General features: G+C 63.2%; 2 protein-coding genes across 8 annotated transcripts in view; one reads left to right on the top strand and one right to left on the bottom strand.

Moving 5' to 3' along the window:
* Positions 1–280: 280 nt before the first annotated feature.
* HYI (hydroxypyruvate isomerase (putative)) lies at positions 281–2,628 on the top strand. The gene is made up of 8 exons (XM_090048331.1): positions 281–539; positions 691–802; positions 1,206–1,320; positions 1,432–1,510; positions 1,588–1,637; positions 1,889–1,958; positions 2,082–2,216; positions 2,480–2,628. The coding sequence occupies exons 1-8, from the start codon at positions 296–298 to the stop codon at positions 2,557–2,559; spliced, it is 885 nt and encodes a 294-aa protein (XP_089904457.1). The 5' UTR covers positions 281–295; the 3' UTR covers positions 2,560–2,628.
* Positions 2,629–3,308: 680 nt separating this feature from the next.
* The window catches only part of SZT2 (SZT2 subunit of KICSTOR complex), an 84,985-nt gene continuing 66,399 nt past the window's right edge, over positions 3,309–21,894 (bottom strand). For 4 of the 7 annotated variants that reach the window (XM_090049860.1, XM_090049862.1, XM_090049865.1 and 1 more), the window contains 24 exons: positions 19,229–19,408; positions 18,738–18,935; positions 18,241–18,416; positions 17,903–18,069; positions 17,553–17,650; positions 16,964–17,096; positions 16,605–16,732; positions 16,192–16,242; positions 14,868–14,998; positions 14,321–14,503; positions 13,678–13,945; positions 13,278–13,357; positions 12,927–13,052; positions 11,679–11,881; positions 11,458–11,545; positions 10,053–10,133; positions 9,692–9,766; positions 7,512–7,725; positions 6,858–7,041; positions 6,027–6,149; positions 5,350–5,845; positions 5,096–5,212; positions 4,422–4,490; positions 3,309–4,012 (listed from right to left, as the gene is read on the bottom strand). In XM_090049860.1, the coding sequence (XP_089905986.1) occupies positions 3,869–4,012; positions 4,422–4,490; positions 5,096–5,212; positions 5,350–5,845; positions 6,027–6,149; positions 6,858–7,041; positions 7,512–7,725; positions 9,692–9,766; positions 10,053–10,133; positions 11,458–11,545; positions 11,679–11,881; positions 12,927–13,052; positions 13,278–13,357; positions 13,678–13,945; positions 14,321–14,503; positions 14,868–14,998; positions 16,192–16,242; positions 16,605–16,732; positions 16,964–17,096; positions 17,553–17,650; positions 17,903–18,069; positions 18,241–18,416; positions 18,738–18,935; positions 19,229–19,408 (3,713 nt within the window). In that variant the 3' untranslated portion in view covers positions 3,309–3,868. Of the gene's footprint in view, positions 4,013–4,421; positions 4,491–5,095; positions 5,213–5,349; positions 5,846–6,026; positions 6,150–6,857; positions 7,064–7,511; positions 7,726–9,691; positions 9,767–10,052; positions 10,134–11,457; positions 11,546–11,678; positions 11,882–12,926; positions 13,053–13,277; positions 13,358–13,677; positions 13,946–14,320; positions 14,504–14,867; positions 14,999–16,191; positions 16,243–16,604; positions 16,733–16,963; positions 17,097–17,552; positions 17,651–17,902; positions 18,070–18,240; positions 18,417–18,737; positions 18,936–19,228; positions 19,409–21,894 lie in introns of those variants that run through there. The other 3 variants (XM_090049863.1, XM_090049864.1, XR_016442707.1) reach the window with 2 other exon arrangements.

Raw genomic sequence — 21,894 nt, 5'->3', positions numbered from 1 at the left:
CGGGTGCGGAGGCTGCAGCACGGCTCTGCACCCCCAAGGAGCGCCTCCGGCAGCGGCGCGGGGCGCGGCGCAGGCCGCACCAGGCCCGCGGAGGCGCCCCGCCCTGGCCCACGAGCCGGAGGCGGGCAGGGGCCGGGCAGGCCGGGCGAGCGCCTCGCTGCGGGGCCCCCCCCCCCGCGCAGCGCAGGGCGCCGCACGCACCCGCCCGGGCACGTGCCAGCGCGGGCGCATGCGCAGGGCGCCGGCACGGCACACCCCCAGCACGTGACAAGCAGCGACGCCCCGCCCCTCAGCCATGGCGCCGCTGCGCTTCGCTGCCAACCTGCAGTGGCTGTTCGCCGAGGTGCCGGGCGCCGGCGGCGGGAGCGGGGCCGGGGCCGGGCCGGGGCTGGAGGCCGTGGCGGCGCGGGCGGAGGCGGCGGCCCGGGCCGGGTTCCGCGCGGCCGAGCTGTCCTGGCCCTTCGCCTGCGCCGCGCCCGACCTGCGCGGCGTCCTGGAGCGCGCCGGGCTGCGCCTCGTGCTGCTCAACACGCCGCCAGGTGCGGGCCCCCCCGATCAAGTCTTCGCGGACTGTGATGCCACCCCCGGGATCGGGCCCCCCGGAATCACTGCCCCCACCAGGTCCCCGGAGCCCGGGATCGGGCCCTAGGGCGCGGGGGACCCCGGGGCACTGACGCGTGCTGTGCGCAGGGGCGGTGGCGCGGGGCGACATGGGGCTGGGCGCCGTGCCCGGGCGCCAGCACGACTTCCGCCAGGGGCTCGCGCTGGCCGTGCGCTACGCCCGGGAGCTCGCCTGCCCCAGGTACGTGGGGTGGCCTGCCCCAGGTACGCGGGGGGGAGGGGGTGGCCTGCCCCAGGTACGCGGGGGACATGCTCCTGGAGGCTGCAGTGCCCCCCCCCTTCCACACCGTGGGGCGGGCAGCACCGGTGCTGTCTGGCAGTCCCCGTGCGGGTCGCGCTGCCCCCCGGGTGCTGTCTGCTCCCCAGGCTCCTGCGGCCGAGCTGCGGTGGCGGGCACACAGCGAGGGCACCGGCCGCCTGTGCTGCCCTGGGGTACGGCCCGTCACTGGCCCACGAGGCTGTCCCTCCAGCCTGGTGCTGGTCGGCTGACACAGAGCCAGCCTGGGTCCCTGGCCCACGATCCTACCACCCGTGGCCTTGGGCACGGAGCCTCCTGCCACAGGCTCTGCCCCTCCTTGCTGCAGGATCCACATCATGGCCGGGCGGGTGCCCGAGGGTGCAGACCGGGCGGCGCTGGCTGCAGAGATGGAGGCCACTTTTGTTGAAAACCTGCGGCACGCGGCCGATGTCCTGGCCCAGGTACTGGTCCCAGCCCCAGCCGCAGGGCTGCCTGGTGCAGGCACGAGGGTAGGGGAGGGAGGGAGGATGATGGGGCAGCCCCCTGACCTGCAGCTCTGGCTCCGGCTCCAGGAGGACATGGTGGGGCTGCTGGAGCCGATCAACACCCGCATTACTGATCCCCGGTACTTTCTGAGCACGACCCAGCAAGGTGAGCAGCTGCCCTCACCTGGGGAACGGCCTGGGCCCTCGCTGGACCAGCCTGACCTGCTCCCCTCTCACCTCCAGCCGCTGCCATCCTGAAGCAGGTGGGACGGCCCAACCTGAAGCTGCAGTTGGTGAGTCACCTGCTGCACCTCCATGCCCCTCTGGTCCTGGGGCATTGGGTGCCATGACACAACTCATAAGCTCTAGGCAGCCATCCCGCTCCATCTGCCCAGAGTATGGGCTCAGGCCTTGGGCCCAGCCTGGCTCCCAGGGGCCGGTGCCAGTGCCTGTGGATGGCCCAGTGGCCCCTGCTTGCCACAGTGGGAGGCATGGTCAGGTGTGGCTGCCTGGCGCCTGCCCACACCCTGGCTCTCGCCTGCAGGACATCTTCCACTGCCAGATTATGGAGGGGAACCTGACGCGCACCCTGGAGACCTACTTCCCCCTTGTTGGTGAGGCTCCCCCGCAACAAGGGACCAGGAGGGAGCTGCCCCTTTGCAGCAGGGCTGCAGGGTCCAAGTGGGGGCTGCCACCTATGGCAGCATCCCCATAGCTGCTCCCATCTGCTGCCACAGGTCACGTGCAGATCGCACAGGTGCCAGCGCGGCAGGAGCCTGACAGCCATGGGGAGGTGAACTTCCCCTACCTCTTCCAGCAACTGGAGTTGCTGGGCTACACAGGCTACGTGGGGTGCGAGTACACCCCACGAGGTGAGTGGGTCAGGTGCAGGGGGCTGCTACCCTGTCCTGGGGCCCTGCGCCCCATGGGAAAGCCCCAGGCAGAGCGCAGACGTGTGTAGCTGGGGCAGCAGCTCCTGGGGTCTGTCAGGCAGGAATGTGGCAGGGGACTTGGGCTGGCAGCAAGAGCCAGGTCTGTTCAGCCCGTTCCCTTCTGCATGGAGGGAGGTGCTGTCCAGCAGGTGGGAGGAGGGAGGGGGTACCTATGGCCATTGTGCATCTCCTTCTTGTTGCAGGTGACACGGTGGAAGGGCTGGGCTGGCTGCGGGAATACTGGCAGAGCCGGGGCCTGGAGCCTAGTGGCAGCACACCGTAGGGGCTGGTGGCCAGGGCCCAGGCCCACTGTGCTGCAGACACAGGCAGAGGAATAAAATGCAAGCAAACACTGGGACTCAGGAGCATTTGTCCTGGGCACGGCTGGGGTGGGGGCAAAGCTGGGGTGTTCCTATCACTGCTCTTGCACAGCAGGTGCCAGTGAAAGGCTTTGCATGGGTGGCGTGGTCCAGACCACCAGGCAGCGCTACTTGGTTGCCTCCCAGGGGGTGGTGGAGCCTACAGGAAGCCCCAGGCCCGGTGCAGGCCCCTAACCAGGCCACACACACATCCCCACATGGGCAGGCAGTCCCTGCCCCAGAACCAACTCTCAGCAGCATCCGAGCCCTGCTCTGCTCCTGGGCCACTTCACCCTTGGCCCTTGCTATAGGGAGCTGCTTCCCACAGGGCCCTGGAGCTGCAGCTGGCAGTTTGAGGGCCTTGGGGCTGTTGGGACCAGGACAGGCTGCCCGCTCCCTGCCACGGGGAAGCCTCTCCATGCACCCCTCCCCCAATGCTGCTGTAGCCAATGCTGCTGTAGCCATAGCCCCCACTCCTGAGCCATATCAACAGCAGCTTAGCTTAGTCTTACCCCAGCTGCTGCCCCCACCACTGGGCCTGGGCCTCGGGTGTAGGGAGCCAGGGCTGAGGTGGGTGGCACTCCCAGCTGGGACGCAAGTGGCTGCTTCTGCAAGCTCTGGGCCCCAGGCCCCTCCTGCCATGGCAGAAGTGTGAGTCAGAAGCAGGTGCTGTCTGCTGCAGTTTATTGTAGGTGCTGTCTGCTACAGTTCATTGTAGATACTCCCATGCTGCTCCTTGAAACAGCCTAGGGCTGCCTGCCCCTACAACCTGCCGGTGCCGGCACAGGGTGGGCAGCGACCTGGGCAGCCCTCATGGCTCCGCTCCAATGTCTCAGGGAAGTGCTGGCGTGGGCTGAAGCTGCAGTGCTCTGCATCACCATGTGCATGGCAGGGACAGGTAGTTACATTGGTAGCCTCTTACCAGCATGCCTGTGGCTGTGCCAGGTTTGTGGCCCCAAGACGGCTCTGCTGCATGGCAGCTATGACCCCCGGGGCCTCCCTGCATTTTGTGTGTCCGTTCCCAGTCTGTCCTGCATGTCCACATGCAATGGCAGCCGCCTGCGGCCACAGGGAACACCCCAGGGGGCTGGTGTTGGCTGAGGCCTGAGGGGCAGCCAGGCTCCCTGCACCCTTCAGCCCCAGGTTCTGCCAGTCCCATGCTGCCACTGTTCCCCTGGTGCGCACAGGAGCTGGCCTGGGGCTGTGTCCTGCTCTGAGGCGCTGGCGCGAATGTTATAGCAGCCCAGTCCAAACATTGAAGCAGGCAGTGTTGATGACGGACTCCAGGTGATGGTACGTGGACACCAGCTGCGGCAGGGGGCTCTCGCTGTCCTGGGGCTGCACGGGGAACGGCTCCCGGAAAACCACCGTTAGGCTCTGCTGGGCCAACAGGCTATCAGGAGCTGCCCTGGCCCCCAGCCTGGCAGCCTGCCGGGCAATACAGCAAGCCAAGGTGGGGACGGCCTGGCCCCCAGTTCCAGTGCTGAGAGGGGCTGCAGGACATCTCGGCTCAAGGCCGACTCCTCAGAGGGGAGCAAGTCTGAGCTTCTAGCCTGCTCCAGGGCAGTACCTGATGCACATGAGCTGCCTCACTTGTCCTTCCTTGTCAATGCCATGAACATGCTGCAGGCCCTTTCACTCAGCTGGGCAGAGCCCTTGTGCCCTCCCCTTCCCCCAGCACAGCTCCTAAGCAGCCATGGGCACCCAGCTGCAGCCACAGCCTGGGCAAGGTCTAACTCTGTCTAGGCCCCCGCCCAGTGCAGGCTGGAGCATGGCCAGCTCTTACCGTCTTTCCTGAGTGCGAGTCAAGGAAAATGAGGATGAAGCAGTCAGTGAACTTCTGGTTGAGCACCACCTGCCAGGGAGATAAGGGTTCATCGTTTCATAGATGCTCAGGTCAGAAGGGACCTCAACAGGTTGTTGAGTCCGACCCCCTGCCTAGGCAGGAAAGAGTGTTGGGGGCAGTAGGGGAGAGCACCACCTGCCTTGGAGCCCATTCCAAGTTTTGGCCGCCCTCGCTGTTAAGAAGTTTTTCCTGATGTCTAGCCTAAGTCTGTTCTCTTGTCAGTTTGTGACCGTTGTTCCTTGTTACCCCAAGAGGTGCCCTGGTGAACAGAGTATCTCCAATCCCTTGCTGCGTCCCCCTCATGAATTTGTAGGTGGCCACAAGATCCCCTCTCAGCCCTCTCTTGGGGAGGCTGAAGAGGTCCAGGTCCCTCAGTCTCTCCTCATAGGGCTTGCTCTATAAGCCCCTAACGATACAAATGGCCTCCTCTGGACCCTCCCGAGTCTATCGACACCCTTCTTGACCTACGGCACCCAAAACTGGTTGGTGCGGTCCTACCCCGCACCTGGGCTTCATAGCTGGGGGGCTGCCTGGCGGGGACATGCATGCAGGGTACAGCTGCCCGGGGCCATGGCTCTGGGTGGGGAAGGAGCCGTGGCGCCACACGCCCTTACCAGGTACTGGGTGCCAGTCTCAGCGTTGTGGAAGTGGCGACAGCTCTGGGGGAAACGGCTGAGCAGCACCTTGATAAGGCTCTGGTACCACGATGCCGTCATGGTGAGGAAGCAGCCCTGTGGCACAGAGGGGGTGAGGCAGGCCCCACAGCTGCCCTGGGCTGTGCCGCCCCTGCACCCCCACCCCGGGACCACGCTATGGCCCTGCCCCAGCGGGCGCTGCATTGCTGGGCTGCGCCTCAGCCCAGACTCACCAGCTGGGGGTCGATGTCAGCGATGGACTTGCGGTGCACGGCGTTGAGCAGCTCCTCCAGCTCGGCCAGTGACAGCTTGCCCAGCTTGAGCTTGTCAGAGGCTAGCGGCTCCAGCAGGAAGAGGCGCTTCCACAGGTTGTCGCGGCGGCAGTGGCACTTGGCCAGCTGCACCAGGCTGCTCAGCTGCTGCTGGGCCGAGGCCACCTCGGAGGCCAGCAGCGGGAAGAGGGGCGAGGTGTAGAAGAGCCCGGGGCCCAGCTTCACGGGCGAGCCGCCCGCGTAGAACTCGCCCCCGTCCTCCGCCTCCTGCCAGGGCTCCCGCTCTGCTGGCTCCTGCCGCTCCAGCCCTGGCCCCGGCGCCTCCCCGGGCGCCCGGCCCACCATGGGCTCTAGCATGTCCCGCTGCAGATGCGGCAGCTTCTTGAAGCGGCGCATGTCAGCCGTGAGTCGGGGGAACAGCTCGCGCTGGCTTGTCATGACCACGTAGAAGCACAGGCTGGAGTGGTGGATGCCGTGAGACAGGAGGGGCCCTAGCCTGCCCTGTGCCCACAGCCCCTGCCCGCAAGGCTGCCCAGTTCCAGCCCAGCCCCTCTCCTGGCTTCCCCCCTGCCCAAGGCCGGGTCACTGGACCTCGCCTGCTGCCCATGGGCCAGCCAGGCCCTAGCCCCCGCCCTCACCGGAGCACGTGTCTCTCGGCCTCGCTCTGCTCCTCGAAGGGGGCCGCGCTGTGGCACACCAGCAGGGACACATCGAAGTCATCGTGGTGACGCAGCCCCTCTGAGTCCTTGTAGGAGCCCGAGCTGCAGGCACAGGTGGTAGGTCAGCGGGACGCTGTGCTTGGCAACGTTTTCCTCGCCTCTCGGCAGCCCCAGCACCCAGGCTGCAGGTGGGGGCAGGGCTCAGCACAGCACAACCTCAGCAGTGCCAGCCCGGGTCAGACCAGGCACCCACCCAGCCTGCTGGCCTGTATCCAACAGTGCCCAAAGTGGACTTGCTAAAAGGGGACACTGAACCATATCTCTAGTGATGTGTCCTGGGCAGCACCCTCTCTGGCACCTGGTGTATTGGGCTAGAGATGCCAGAGGAAACATCTCCAGCCGGTCTGTTCAACAGCCATGAACATGTCTCAGCCATGAATTTAGCTCATCCCTTTCTGAACCTGGCTGTGCTGTCTGCCACTGCCACCTCCTGCAGCAACAAACTCCATGAGTTAACTACACTGTGTAACAAAGCACTTCCTTGTTGGTTTTAAACCCATCACGCACACGTCAGCAGCTACCCCCTGGTTCTGGCGTTCTGGGACCTGGCAAACAAGTTCCTTGTTCTCTTGCTCCATCCACTCGCTTCACGGGTTTACAGATCTTGGTCCTCTTCCCCCTCAGCCTTCTCTTTTCCAAACCAGAGTCTCTTCAGTCTCTCCTGGTCCGGTAGCTGCAGGCTCCTGCTCCTCTTGGCTGCCCTGCTCTGTACCAATTCCATCTATCAGAGCCCCTGGGCCAGCCACTCACCTGTTCCAGATGGACACCAGGGCATACTCGTTCTGCTCCGTGCCTGGGGGCCCCTTCTTGCCATCGCTGCCTCCCGCCGTCCGGGCCATGCGCAGGGGCTTCATGTGGTAAGTGTTGGCATGGTCAGCCACATAGTTGTAGAGCTGGTGGGCTGTGATCATGTTGGTGGGCAGGGCCAGCATGCCTGTGCCGGGGAGATGGGCAGACTGCTATGGAGTTATCTGCCATGGGCCAGGTCTGGCCACAGCAGTCCACAACCAGCTGAAGTGCCAGCTCAACTCTCTCACTTGAGGGCACTCGCAGGCTGCACTCCTGCCCTCTACCCCTCCAGGGCACCCCAACATCCAAGCCCTTCTCACAGAGGCCCTGGCTTCTCAGCCCCATCCAGCTGTGTGCTAGGGACAGGTACACAGATCAGGTCTGGCCTGGCCAGAACCAGCCAGCAGCAGGGGCATGGTGCCAATGGTCCCGTTGTTCCAGACAGGGGCAAGGATCCGGCTGGGAGCTGCGCCCCTCCCCAGTCCCAGCCAAGGGGAGGTCCTGCAGGTGGATGGGACAGAAGCACAGGTCCCTTCCGACTCTAGCTACTATGAAACTATGAAACTATGAAACATGGGCCTGGGCTGCCCCCCACTCTGCAGCCACCCCGCTCACCCTGGAAGACGTGGTTGCGGCCGAACTTGGGGATGTCAGGGTGGTGGGCGATGAAGTCCTGCAGGAAGCTGGTGAGGTGGTAACCCTGGCGCAGTGCCATGTGCGAGCCCAGCAGATACTGGTGTACCACGCGCAGGTGGAAGTCGTAGCTGAATGAGTGTACGTGCATGAGGTCCCGCACCTTGTCGCACTCCTCCGTGAAGAGCATGGAGAGCTGGGAAAGGACGTGATCATGCTAGGGGTGCCCCATACACCTGCCCCCTCAGCCTGGGCAGCAAACCAGGAGTAAGCAGGGCAAGCTGCACACACAGGAAGTTGCCCCCTCACCTCTCCTGTACCAGGAAGGGCCTGGTGGGCATCAGGGGGTCCCTTCTGCCCAGGCTGCACTGCAGGGAGCCCAGAGCTGCAGGGCAGCCCCAGAAGTGACTGTGGCACCAGAAACATGCTGGGTGGTAGCCCCTGGCCCAGCAAGAGTCAGAGCAGCCTGGTGCCAAGCCCAGATGGTTGCACTGTCTGCTTGGCTCTGCCCCATGCACCCTGAGCCCCGGGCTTGGCCAGGCCCACTGGGGCAGGGGCCAGTGGAGATGGGGAACCAGAGCCGTGGGTCCAGCAGGTGGTGGATCCATGGGAGGGAGGTGTGGATCCCCCAGGCCAGCAGCAGACCAGGGCTACGGCCCAGAGTGCAGAGTACAGGCAGCTAGACGTGGCCTGTACATAACCCACCCCTATCTCACCAACCCTGCCCCCACAGCTGTGCCTGCAGGGCTGTGGCCCAGGCCAGTGCCTTGCTGTGCTCCGTCACAGTGGCCTGGACACCCCTGGCAGGACGAGAGCAGGGTGCTGTCCTGGCTGAGACCAGTGGGACCAGCCCCAGGCGCTGCATCCCTCCCTGCCCCAACAAAGCTGCTGGCCAGGGCCAGCAACCTGACTTGCTGGAGGACAGATGGGCAGCAGGAACTCTGCACTGCCCGTGACCCACAAGGCCGAGGGCTCCCCAGCAGGGAGGGCAGTGGGGACCTTGCAGGGACCTGCACCCTGTGCCACCCAGCAGTGGCTGCACACGCCAGAGCACAGCATGTTCCTTCCACCTTGCCCAGTCCCAGGAGGCAGGGAGGGGGGCCTCTTCAGCTCCCTGTCTCCACAGGTTGGGGGTGGGAAAGGAAGAACAAGCAGCCCAGAGGGACTAGGGTACAAGCAGCCCCATGCCCCTGCCTGCCACAGGGCTGAGGCCATGGAGCCCTGGGCCCTGAGCTGGCTGCAGAGGTCACCAAGCAGAGCCAGAGCCCCATCCCAGAGGAGCGAAGCACCATCCCTGCCCTGTTGCTACTGCCCCAACGCCCCAGCCTGTCAAGAGCAGCACCATCGCCTGCTGAAGAAACCACCTGACACCAGGGAGCCAGAAACCTGCCCAGCACCCAGCACAGCTGGCACCCAGGTGCCAAGCCCTGCGTCAGCAGGAGGGGACATACCGCACACTCAGAGACGGAGCCGGGTCCCATGCAGCTCTGGCTGCGGGCTCTGGCTGTGAGAGCGCCCTGATGGAGAGAGGACACGCATGGCCGGTGGGGATGGGTGGGGTGCAGCTTGGGCTACAGGTACTCAGAGGCTGCCCTGCAGCTGCATGGGAAGGATCTGGCCTGGCAGAGGACTCTGTGCTTTTGCTTCTGTGCTGCAGGGGAAGCTGCAGCTCCCAGGAGAACCAGGCCACGTCCCACTCTGGTCCTGCAGCCAGAGTCGGGCGCTGCCAGGGCGACTGGCTCTCAAGCAGCTGCCTCCTCCCAGGGAGAGGTGTGCTTGGCTCCAGGCCAGCTGGCCATGGAGGCTGCAGGGGAGCCGAGCACAGGGGTCATGGGCGGAGGCCTGGTGGGACATGGACCCGCAGCCTCTGGCTTCTGTGGGTCTCCAGAAGTCCTCTCTTGAGTCCCCGGGGCAGGACTGCCACAAACCCTTGGCCCCAGCCCAAATGAACACCACCCAAGTGTCCCTGCCCCTTGAATCCTCAGAAGACATGGATGGTGTCAGCGGGGCTGCTGCAGCAGAGCCCTCCCGTCCTGGAGGCAAAGGCAGGCCTGTGGCCAGTCAGGACCCGCTGCACTTCGTGAGGCGGAGACAGCACATGACTGAGCCTCGCAGCACACCCTGGACCACAGCTTCCCAACATGTGGAGGCAAAGCCCTTACCTGCGAGTTCACCGTCTGGCCCATGGGGATCCGTGAGCACTCCAGTGCATACTGCTTCACGCAGAAGTAATAGCCCTGCAGAGAGAGCACTGTACTGAGCATGGCCTGCAGGCACTGTGCTGCCCCTGCCACTGCAGCCTCAGCCCTGGACAGAGCGCTGCACTGAGAGCATTCTGCAGGCACCACACGGCCCCTGCCACCCCAGCCTCAGACCTATGAAGAGAGCACTGTGCTGGCTGGCCCCTCAGGCCAGAGGCAGGGAGGGCACCCGGAGCCCATGCCACGAAGGCCATCTGCCCCAGCCCAGTGCTGCACCATGCAGCAGTGTCAGCACAGCTGGCCTGGGCCCCTTGCCCCATACCTGGAATGCCAGCTCCATGAGCACGATCCCGCCAGGCAGGGCACGCTGCAGGTGGTAGGTGGTGACAGGGGGGCTGGTGCTCTGGGGAGGAAAGGGCAGGGCTGAGCAGGACACCAGGGCCTGACTCAGCCTTGCCTGGGAGAGGGCAGGGGTGTCTGCTCCCCTGGCCCCCCACAGAGACAGGCTCCATGGAGTAGGCGCCTGCCTCGGGCTTCACGCAGCCAGAGAAGCATGAGCTGCCAAGCTCGCCAAGGGACATGCCTAAGCCCAGCCATAGGGGGTGAATCTCAAAGGGTCCCCTCGCCTGAGCTGGACATGCCTGGCTTTAGCCCTTCTCCCCCCATGTGCCTGATCCCATCAGCAGCTGTCAAACAGGCAAACATGTTAGGGATGATTGAGATGGAAATGAAACAAAATTGAATGGATTGTAATGCCACTTTAAAAATCCACGGGACACATGCACCTCGAATCCTGTGCCCAGCTGTGTGTCCCGCACCTCCAAAAGGAGAGAGAAGTAGAGACATCTAGAGAAGGGCAACAAGGATGCTGAGAACTGTGGAGGGGCTTCCCTAGGAGGATCGAGTAATGAGGCCTGGCCTGGTCAGTCTAGAAAGGAGATACTGGAGGGGGACAGAAGGGTTTGCAATGTACTAAATGGTGAGGAGAAAGCCCCTAGGGATTTGTTGCTGACCATCTCTCACCAGACAAGCATGGGGGGGGTCACAACAGGAAGGCAGCAAGTTTAAAACTAAGAGGAAGTTCTTTTCCACACAGACTGTAACTTCAGTGGGGGACTCGTGGCGACCAGATGCAGTGGAAGCTGATGGTTTAGCCACATTTACAAAGGGACCAGACACATTCTTGGCAGAAAGGGGCATCAGTAGCTACTGAGGACAGGAGCAATTGGCATGGCCCAATCTGGGTCTGGGGTGTCGGGATGGCAGAGCTGCCTGGCACAGGGCACAGGTTGGGGCTGCTCCATTCCCATGCACACCACACCCAGCTCCTGCTCAGCTCACCCAGCACTGGCCTCCCCAGAGCCCTCCACTCTCTGCGGGCTGTGATCCAGTCACCCCAACCTGCTCCCCTGGCGCTGGGTGTGCCAGGTTCTGTTCCCCCACTGAGGTGGGCCCCAGACCAGAGCTGTTCCTGCAGCCCTCGAGCTCCCCCAAGCCCTCTCAGACCTGTACTGGGCCCACCCCAGCATGTGGCCAGACCCCCGGCCAGGCTAGTCCCTTCCAACCCAAGTCCTGAGGCTCAGAGGACTCCAGGCAGAGTCCAGTGCAGGCTGACGCTGCCCAGGTGAGCTCCTCCTGAGCTCCCACCCTACCCTCTTGCCCCAGTGGCTACTCGGAGACCTGGCCCTCCCCCATGCTGGAGCCCTTCCTCATGTCAGTGTCCTCACCTTGGGGCTCCCATCTGCTTTGGGCTTGTAGGAGAAGGAGCCTCTGCCTTCAGTGCCCAGGGCTGCCAGTGCACGTATCCGACTTGTGCTGCAGCAAACAGGAGAGGATTCAGAGACCTGAGCCAGGTACCCACAAATCCAGCTTGGCTGCCATGTCCCCAGTGACAGCAGTGCCAAGGGTGGTACCAAAAGGGATGGGGGTTCCCTGGAGCAGCACTGACCTGCGGGTGGGTGAAGGAGGCCGCACCTGGACCAGGATGAAACCCATGCTCTGCAGATACTGGATGTACTGCTGCAGGAAGGCACCACACATCTCCAGGAGCCATGGCTCCTCCTTCAGCTTGCAGGGCAGTGCCTCTGTGGAGTCGCAGCTGTGGCTTCGGTCCCGCCCTGAGGCTGTTGAGTCATTGGAGCGATGGCGCTTCTGCAAGAGAAGCCGAGAGTCTGACAGGCCTGTGCAGCTAGTGCCAGCAGGGAGCTGGCCACAGCATTCATGGGTGCATACCTCCCAGTACCCCGTCCCTGGCTGCTACAGAGCCCCACAGAAGCTGGGGGCACCCACCCCCAGGACATATCTCCTGCTCTCCACTAGCCAGCCTCTGGTACCAAGCGCTGAGCTGAGTAACTCTTCCCCCAGACGCACTGCCACAAATGCCAACAGTCCTGTCCCCACAGAGCAGTCTAGACCTGTCTGAGATTGCACCAGGGCTCCATGGTTTCCTGTGACAGCTGGGCCCAGTCTCTGATCAATTGCTCATCCCAGGGCCTGGCAGAGGGAGCACTTCCTTCTGATGTTCCGCGAGTCCCTTGGGAAGCACAGAAGCTCTTGACTATCCCTCTCTGGACCCATTGCTGCCTCACCCTGGTCACAGTCCCTCTCGCTGCCTGCCCCAGTCCTGCCAGCCTCTTGCCCCAGGCTTTCCTGGGGCCCAGTTGTTCTCAGTGCCCTGCTCTGCTCCCTCAGGGCACTGTGAGCTCAGCTGCAGGTCTCCTGCAGGAACAACGCAGGCTCCATGATGACATCTCAAGCCCCCCCCCTTAGCTGCCCACTTCAGGAAGTGACAATCCACCTGGCTCTGCTTGCCAATGTTGGGCCAGTGCCCAAGACCCAAGAATGCGTCTCCCCACAGCCCCTGGCCTGGCCTCCTCAGCACTTCCTTCCAGCACCTTGTTGGAGGTGTTCAGCACCCAAACAAGTCCACCTGCCTGCTCCCCGCTCCGTGCCTCCCCACTGACCAATCCAGACCCTGTAGAGAGCAGTGCCACGGCCATCAGGATTGTGCCTGCCAGGGTCCTGCTGCTCTGTTCCCAGCTACTGTAGACACTTGCCTGGTGCAAAGACATAGCTCAGGCCCTGCCGCCAACTGCTTACCAGCAGCCCCTGCTTCCTGTGGCTCTGCCCTGGACAGAGCTGCCCTTGCACCAAGGAGGGGGTGCAGTTCCAGCACAGTCCAGCAATGGCCTCTCACCTTCCCCTCCACCTTGGTCTGCTGGTCAGCCTGAATCTGCTGCCGGAACGCAGGGTCGAAGAGCAGGGGGGTGGCACAGTAGTGCACCAGGCGTGAGGACTGCTTCAGTGTCTCCAGGTCAGCCAGCTGCAGGGCACAGGGGCACAGCTGCAGGGTCCATTGGCAGGGCCCTCAGCAATGTGTCGGGCCAGACTCCTACCCCCTCTTGCCAGCCCCATGCACAGCAGTTCCTCTGCCCTCCCAGTGGCCTCAGTCCCACTGCTGCTGCCCCCCACCCCCTGAAAGTGCTTGCTGCTGCCCCCATAGCCCATCCAGGCCTTTCAGCCTCCCTCCACCTCAGGATGCACTCACGCTGATGGGCATGTTGGACTGTGCTGACCTCTGTTGCCAAGTCACAAAGAGGTTCTCGATCTTCATCTGCTTCTCCAGTTCTGGAAAGGGAAAGATGGACAGACAGGAGCTGCCGTGGGAGCACAGAGCCAAGGCCCGGAACACCCACCCTGCTGGACCCTCTCATCCCCCCCCCACGCACGTGTATGCACACACGCATGCACGCACACACGCACGCACACCCCTACACCGCTGCCCACGGGTCTCCGCCGGGCCAGAGACTGGCTGCTGCCACTGCCCAGAGCTGTGCTCCTGCCCATGGCCAAGCACGGGCAGGAGCTGCCCTGCAGCCAGTGCCCTCAGCTGGGACTGGCAGGGCCTGGGGGAAGGGAGCAGGCTCCCATGACCGCAACTCCTGTACCTCTCCTCTCCATGCTCTTGATCTCCAGGAACTGAGCGCCATGGCGAGACACAGGGTCAAGCAGCCCCACCTCTGGCCCGTGGGGGAGGCACTTGACAGCGGTGACATCCCGCAGGGCCTCGTCGAAAGGCACCATGTCAGGGGGAAAGTGCAGGGAGGGCAGGCTGCGCCCTGAGCTACTCAGCCGGCCCTGCTCCCGGCTGGGCGGGGGGCTGGGGTTGCGGATCAGCATGTCCACCTCCAGGGTGTTCAGGAAGGGGTTCGGCTCCTGCAGAGGCAGACGTGGCCTAAATCTCTTCAGGCTACTGGTGGCACAGTGCCCAATGGGGGTCCCCCCCAAGCAGGGCAGGCTGGTGCCCACCACTGAGCCCAGCTTCACCCTGCCTAGTGCCCAGCCCTATCCCACCTGCCCAGGGTCAGGCCCACAGGTCACCCCCACCCAGCCACGGGCTGGCTTCCACAGCACTGACAGGGCCACATCAGCTGCTGAGTGGAAGGATGGCAGGCAGGAGGGCCATGGGGCATGCTGATGCCTGGGGCTACCTGGACCAGCTGGGCACTATAAGCAGCCATGGCCAGGACCTTCCCCAGCTCGGCCCTTGTGGTAGGGACCGGGCACATTGAGGTGGGGGGGGCACTGTACCTGCTTAGCATCCTCATGCCAGGGCGTGTCCATGTAGCAGTAGTGGTGGAAAAGCCCCAGCTTCTGGCTGAGCAGGCAATGAACGACATGGGAGCGCGCATTCTGCCACTGCAGGAGGCGCATGAGCGAGCTGGCCAGGGAGCTGCCCAGGTCCGGGGACCAGTTGTAGGTGTAGAGGGTCAGCTAGAGGGAAGCCGCAGCAGGGAGGTGAGAGACTTGCTCTGGGATGCCCTGGGACACAGCCCTGCCATGGCACCCACCAGCCCTGCCCCCTGCCCCCAGGTGGCTATGCCTGGGGCGTCGGGGCTCCCTACTCCTCTCCCATCAGGAGCCATGGTATGTGCAGGGGCCTGCACTGCCCTGCAGCACCAGGGCCTGGGCTGCCTGCGAGGCCACAGAGGGGCTGGCCAGCACCTTCCACCCACCCCAGGGGTCTGTGCATGCCCTGCTCAGACTGTTTGCCAAACACCGAGACAAGCCAGTCACTGGCCATGGGCACGGATGCATGCATGTGTGTGCGGGATCATGTCAGGCAGGCACCACCCACCTTCTTGTCGATGATCTCTATGAGAAGGAACCTCTGCCGGGGCACCAGGTCTCTCCCTGAGGGGCTGGAGCCCAAGCCCTTCTCTGTGGAGCTGAACTCCATGGCCTCAAAGCGCTGGAGCCCCTTGTGAGCTGCAAGGTATTGGAGAGTCACAAAGACAGGGTGCTGGCCAGAGACCCCCTTCCCACCCACCTGCTGCTCTTGTGGGCTGGGCTGGAAGGGAGCAAGGCCACCCTGCTACCACAGGGCTCCGTGCTGCATCAGCCGGTTCCAGTCTCAGACATCACTCGACAGCTCACTTTGGCTTTGCCCCCACTGCTCTGTTGGGAGTTACAGATCTCTGGCTGAAACTCCAGGCTGAGCCTCCCGTGGCCAGTCTGTGCCAACCCTGCCATGTGACTCAAACAGTCCTTTCCCCTGCCTCACCCTGGGGCAGCAAGGTCCTGCAAGAGCCTCCCAAGAGAAGAAAAATCCTCTAAGCTCAGCTGCTCTTCAGATGGGGCCTAATAAGGCCCCAGTAGGGCTACAACAGCAGGCAGCTGAGCTCCATGTCCCTGGAGGCCCCTTCCAGCCCGGAGAGCCCAAACAGGGCCTTGGCACCCGGGCTGGGCTTGCCATGTTCTGTTAGGTCAATGTGCAAAGGCAGGTGAACTGTGTGCGTCTGGCTCTGCCCTGGGCAGCCCTTGCGGTGTCCTGACCTGCTCCCCACTGACCTCCATGTTCTCAGTCCGTCTTCCTTCAATACTTATTCCCAATCCTTGCTTTCTAGTTGGGCCTAAAGGGCGTCTTAGCTACCTGGGACTTCTTCCTCTGCCTGGAGGGATTGGTACCACAGCCTGGCACCTGTAGGCACAGGCTCCTGCCTGGATGGTCCAGCTGCCTGTTTCTGGGGTGCAGACTTCCCAGCTGCCTTTGCCCCCCGCACAGGACATGTGACCTTTGTGCCCAGATGCTCAGCCACCTGACCCTGCCTCACCCATGTGAATGCTCCCACAAACACCCATGTGTCCCTCCTGCGCTCAGCTTTGCAGAGAGCCAGGACTGCATCTGCCTGCCTTACGGTGCTCTGAGCTCCAGGTGAGGTTCTTTAGGGCTGGACAGGACCTGGGCAGCAGGATACAGCCCCTGGGTTAGGTATGCCCTGGCGCCAGCCCAGGTCAGACCAGCCCGTGCACAGTGGCCGTGACTCTTGTGAAGCTGCTTGTGACGGTACGGCATCCCAGGCACCCTGTGTGAGCCAGTGCCAGCAGGACGAGGGCTCTGAGCAGAAGCTGCCCAAGCACAGCCCCTTGCTCCAACCACACCCTGGTGAGCAAAGACTTACGTTTGAACCTATGAGCAGGGGGGACCTGCTGCTCCTCCGTGCTGCTGGCCACTGCAGGCAAAGACATTGTCAGCACCTGCTGGGGGCCTGCACAGGCCAGACCCAGCGCTCCCTGTGCTGGAGCCCCGCCGTAGTGAGGAGGGGCACAGAACAGCTTCTAGGGCTGGGGTGGGCATCTCCCCCCACAGGACCTGTCCAGAGCCCCCAGTGACACCCGTCTGCAGCTCTGTGCAGCACTGGGCCCATGACCTAGGAGAGTGAGGGCTGGCGCCTGGGCTGCACCGGGCCAGGATGACCCTTGGGCATAGTCGTCCCTGGCACCACTCTGCTGGACACCCTACAGGCCCCAAAGGCCACACAGCTCGTGCCCCTCACCTCGCACACACAAAGGGAGGCCCTGGCCTTACACTCACCCTGCTCGGTGCTGTAACGCCACTGGTGGAAACTGCGCCCAAGTAATATGAAGTGCCGGACGGCAGCAGGCCGCAGGCTCGTGCTCTGGCTGGGCTTGTAGGGCAGGAAGGTGGCACCCCAGGGGCAGCTGTAGAAGAAAGCATTGTTGCGTTATTGCCGCGGGCCAAGCTGTGACAAGCAGGCAAGGGGTGTCTGCTGTGTGGCCCTGCACTTTTCTGCCCCCCTCCCCATGAGCCCTGGGCTTTTCCACCCCTGCCCCCACTGCACTATTCCATGCTCCCACTTCCAGCCCCACATTGCCCAGCTGACATGTCCCTCTCCTGCCCTGCTCCTTGGTTCACTCCCCAGTGACACTCACCAGAGCCGCTCAAACACCTTGACAGTGGTGTCACTGGCCAGGGCAGTGACCAGGCTCACCACCTCAGCCAGCACCGAGGGGAGCAGGAAGCGGGAAACAATCTCCAGTGAGCACTGCTGCACCGAGGGACACCCTGTGACCAGGAAAAGCAAGATCAGGTCAAGGGGGCACTGCAAGGCCCAGAGCATCCCAGTGACAGGAGGGGGCCCAGCAGTGTAGGCACCAGCCCCAGGATCAGTCCGTGCTCTGCCACAAGCCAGCGTACAGCTGTGGCCAAGTTGCTTGGTCTCCATCCCCATGGGAGAAGGAAAACTGCCCCGCCCAGCGACAGACAGACAGACAGTGCCCTGATGCACAGTAGCATGGTAGAGCACCAGCCCCAAGCCTCCTGCCGGGACCCTCTCCCCAGAGCCGGCTCTGTCCCCCACCTGCCCTCCTGACTGCAGAGGGCAGCCCAGGCAGGGACTTCCTGGGTGCAGCTGGACAGAGGCAAAGACCCCAGACAGGCTGCATGGGCCAGCTCCTGCCCCACCCTGCATGGACAGCCTCCCTGCACCCTCCTGGCCCATCCTGCCCACCTGGCACATACCCAGGCGGCTCATGAATGCCATCCACTGCTGGCAGGTCTGATGGAAGAGTGGGTGCATGACACCGATGTCCCCCTCCTCCAGCTGGCAGGTGCGGCGCCTGGGGCAAGGCACCAGCGGTGACAGGTTAAGGGCACAAGGTGGGAGGGGAGCAAGCCAATGCCCGGCCCCCTCTGCAGCTCCCTGCATGTCCCAGAGGCAGCTGCAGTCCTGCACCCAGCCCAGCAGTGCCCCTCCGCATGCTGGCACTGCAGGTGGTGGCAGCGGCAGCAGTACACACCAGGGCCACAGCATGTGGTATGGCTTGGTGCTGGCTGGGGGCAGCGGTCCCAGGGCAGTGCCATGGGCTCACCTCTGGGCCTGTTCTAGCTCAGCAGTGGCCGTGGCCCGCTCCTGGCTCAGGTGTTGCCTGACACTTTCCGTCTTGTGGCGTCGCCGCGTGCGCGTCTCCTCTGGCCGCTCTAGCACAATGTCATCAGTGGTTTTGGGGCTGCCCAGCTCTGATGACTCTGCCTTGCTCTGGGGAGCAGGGCACAGATGAGACAGGGAGAGGCACAGCTTCCTCCTCCCCCTGGCCAAGTCCTGGGTCCCTCCCCTGCCTCACAGCCAGCTCCACTGCTGACATCTGCCCTGCCGGGCACAGGTCACCCCCTGCTACAGGCCCCTGCCCCAGCCCCATGGCCATGGTACCAGCATGTCCCAGAAGCTACGGCGTCCCAGCTTGCTTGTAGGTGTGACTGGCTCGCCAGGGCTTGAGGCAGCAGCTGGGGTGAAGTGCAGGGGGGCTGGGCACCCGCGACTGGCACCAGCATTGCGCGCAGCCTGAGCCAGCCCCTTGGTCTCTGACATCGTCCTCCTGAGGCCTCCTGCAAGCAGAGCAGGTCTGAGGCCTTCTGCACATCTTTGCTGGAGAGCGGCTGTGGCCCTAGAGCTGCTCCCACCCCAGCACTGGGACTCGGCCAAGCAATCATGGGCCTCATCCACGAGCAGCCTCAGGGCAGCCAGCCAAAGCAGTGACCTGTGCCCCTTGCTGGGGGGAAAGGTCGGGCCCCCACTTTCTCCTGCCTAACAGCACCACTGGCAGTTCAGCTGGATGCCGCTTGGGCTCAGCAGCTTGGGGAAGATGAAGTGAGGCTCCATCCCTGGGCACCAGACGCTGGAAAGGGACAGCTCGGATAGGCTCTCACCACCACTGGTCAGCTCATCCAGCTCGGCGGTGGCCAGGGGACAGGCGGACTCCATGCAGAGTGGGGCAGGTAGCACACGGACCTCCATGGTGGCATCGCACAGGGCATGACGCAGGGCCCCGCGCAACTTCTCCGACAGCTGCAGGAGGCTGATGTTCCCCTTCTCCCACACGTCCAGGCGCACACGTGCGCAGGGGCCTGCAGGTGAGACCAAGGCACTGCACGGTGCTGCTGCCTCCCACCCCACACTCCCCTGCCACTGGCTCTGTTGGGGGCAGCAGGGCTGTGCCAGCCAGGCCTGGGGGGAAGGCAACTGGGGCTCCAGTGTCCTGTGAGCAGCAGCTGCTGCTTAGCCTAAGTGCAGCCATGAACCACCCCGGGGGCTACAAGGGCAGTGTGATGCTCAGATTCTGCCCTGCCCACGTTCTGGCTTTGGCATGGGGACAAGGCAGCCCCTGGGATGGCCCCTGCTCCTCTGGCATGCCCCTCACCTGGCTGCAGCATGCCTGGCTCGACGTGGTGCTGGCTGACTGTAGTGAGGCTCTCGAAGTCCGAGTCCTGCAGCAGGTCAGTGCTGGGCGGTGGCCTCAGGGAGCCAGGCCGATCCCCGGGTGCCAGCAGAAGGGGGCTGTCGTTCTCATCCACGAAGGTGAGGGCAATGCACGCGATGCCTGCAGGGAACAGAGCCCCAGTCAGTGCAGTTTTGGCCCTGGGAGCACCTGGCTGAGCCGTGAGCAGCCTTGCAACTGACACTGAGTGGTGAAGGAGACAGCTGTGCCAGAGTTAGCATGCGAGGCACCCATAGGCACTGCTGGGGGTGCAGTGCCCCCGAGGGCTGGTGGGTGTGCATAGGTCAGAGGCACATTAACGCACCCAGAGCACGAGCTCCAGGTGAGTTCCTTATCTGTGTGGGCCTGCACACCCTGAGCCCTTTGCTCAGATCCCACAGCAGCCCCAGCTTCAGCACCACAGAGTGCCCCACCCTCCAGTAGCAGGCCCCCTGCACACCTGCCAGGGCCCAATGAGCCTCCACACGGTGCCTTCACCCCACCCCACTTCCAACATGCGTGTGCCACGGCCCTCTGGTCTTTCACTAGTGCTGCAGGAGCACCTGGCTCTGACGAAGGCCCCACTGCTGGGTACAGCATGTCCGGAGTGAGAGCTCCTGTGCCAGGCCTGCTGCCTCGGTGCTGACCGGATGCGGGGGGGGGGGGGGGCAGGGTGTAGGTGGGGGGCCAGCAGTCCCAGGGTACAGCAGGCCGCACCAGCCCCACAAGCCATGAACCAGGCTCCTGGTAGCAACTTCTGAGCAGCCACAGGGCGGCAGCACCAAGCACCCTTTGCCAGCACCATCAGGCTGGTGCTGCATCAGGCTTAGGGTCCCGCAGGCCTGTGCCCTGCTTCTGCCAGGCTGCACTGTGACCAGGGGCAGCTATGGTGCAGCCATAGCCCATGCAATGGGGCAAGTGCTGCAGGGACCAACAGGCTGACAACTGCTCCATGTCCATGCACCCGGGTTTAATGCCAGCACTGAGTACTGGGCCCAGCATGGGCCAGCTGCTGGGAGATCAGGGCCAGCCAGGAGAGGCTCTGGGCTGAGACATCAGGCACAACTGCCCACCCAGTCACCACACAGATGAGCTTGCACTTTTCCTCTGGTCCAAATTCCTCGAGCTCCTCTACACATTGCAGGTATCACACAATGACCTGATTAGTTGTGCAATGGCCTTGAGACCCATACACATGCAAAGTACTCATCTCGCCATAGAAAGGTCCAACCAGCTACAAAGTGAGACCTCAACAGTGTGTGCTAGCTCTATAGCTGTCCCAGGTACCCAGCTTTACTTTGCACACATAGCAGGGTCTCCACTGCACTATCTTCAAAAAGGGAAAAAAAGAGGACCCGGGAAATTACAGGCCAGTTAGTCTTACCTCAATCCCGGGTAAGCTCTTTGAAAAAATTATCCTGGCACATATCCAGGAGGGCCTTGCGGGGGAATGCATGCTCAGGGGCAACCAACATGGGTTCATCAGTGGCAGGTCTTGTCAGACCAACCTGGTGGCCTTTTACGATCAGGTCACCAAATCATTAGACGCAGGGGTTGCTGTGGATGTAGTCTTTCTGGACTTCCGGAAGGCTTTCGACACTGTCTCTCACCCTGTCCTCATCAAAAAGCTGGGAGACTGTGGTGTCAATGCCCACACGGTCAAATGGGTAGCCAACTGGTTAGAGGGCCGCACCCAGAGGGTGGTAGTGGATGGGTTCTTCTCGACCTGGAAGGACGTGGGCAGTGGGGTTCCGCAGGGCTTGGTCCTCGGGCCCGCACTGTTCAACATCTTCATCAGTGACTTGGATGAGGGGGTAGAAAGCACCCTGTTCAAGTTTGCTGATGACACTAAGATGTGGGGGGATGTGGGTGCACTAGAAGGGTGCAATAGGCTACAAGCTGACCTTGACAGGTTGCAACAGTGGGCGGATGAGAATAGGATGGGGTTTAACACTGATAAGTGCAAGGTGTTGCACATGGGGAGGAAGAACCGGCACCACACTTACAGGTTGGGGAACTCCCCTCTTGCCAGCACGGAGACGGAAAAGGATCTTGGAGTCGTCATTGACTCCACGATGAACATGGGCCGGCAGTGTGGGGAGGCAGTCAAGAAGGCCAACCGTACCCTGTCATGCATCCACAGATGCATCTCAAGCAGGTCCAGGGAGGTGATCCTCCCCCTCTATGCGGCACTGGTCAGGCCGCAGCTGGAGGACTGCGTCCAGTTCTGGGCGCCACACTTCAAGAGGGACGTGGACGATATGGAAAGAGTGCAGAGGAGGGCCACTCGTATGATCGGGGTCAGCAGGGCAAGCCTTATGAGGAGAGGCTACGGGACCTGAACCTGTTTAGCCTCCACAAGAGAAGGTTAAGGGGGGACCTTGTGGCCTGCTACAAACTGGTCAGGGGGGATCAGCAGGTATTGGGGGAGTCCCTGTTCCCCCGTGCGCTCCCAGGAGTGACCAGGAATAACGGTCACAAGCTGGCGGAGGGTAGGTTTAGATTAGATATTAGGAGGCGCTACTTCACAGTCAGGGCGGCTAGGGCCTGGAACCGGCTTCCAGGGGAAGTGGTGCAGGCTCCTAGCCTGGGGATTTTTAAAAGGAAGT

The sequence above is a fragment of the Crocodylus siamensis genome, chromosome 5, assembly GCF_052110815.1.
Source record: "Crocodylus siamensis isolate JL-2025a chromosome 5, ASM5211081v1, whole genome shotgun sequence".
Taxonomy (NCBI): domain Eukaryota; kingdom Metazoa; phylum Chordata; order Crocodylia; family Crocodylidae; genus Crocodylus; species Crocodylus siamensis.
The sequence above is the reverse complement of the archived record's forward strand: the minus strand, read 5'-3'. Positions and strand labels throughout refer to the sequence as shown.

What these genes read in the sequence shown, in the direction of transcription:
- HYI (XM_090048331.1), top strand. Translation starts at nt 296, where the DNA reads ATGGCGCCGCTGCGCTTCGCTGCCAACCTGCAGTGGCTGTTCGCCGAG. An exon ending in CGGGAGCTCGCCTGCCCCAG is followed by an intron (nt 803 to 1,205) that starts GTACGTGGGGTG and finishes TCCTTGCTGCAG; the next exon opens with GATCCACATCATGGCCGGGC. An exon ending in GACCTACTTCCCCCTTGTTG is followed by an intron (nt 1,959 to 2,081) that starts GTGAGGCTCCCC and finishes CTGCTGCCACAG; the next exon opens with GTCACGTGCAGATCGCACAG.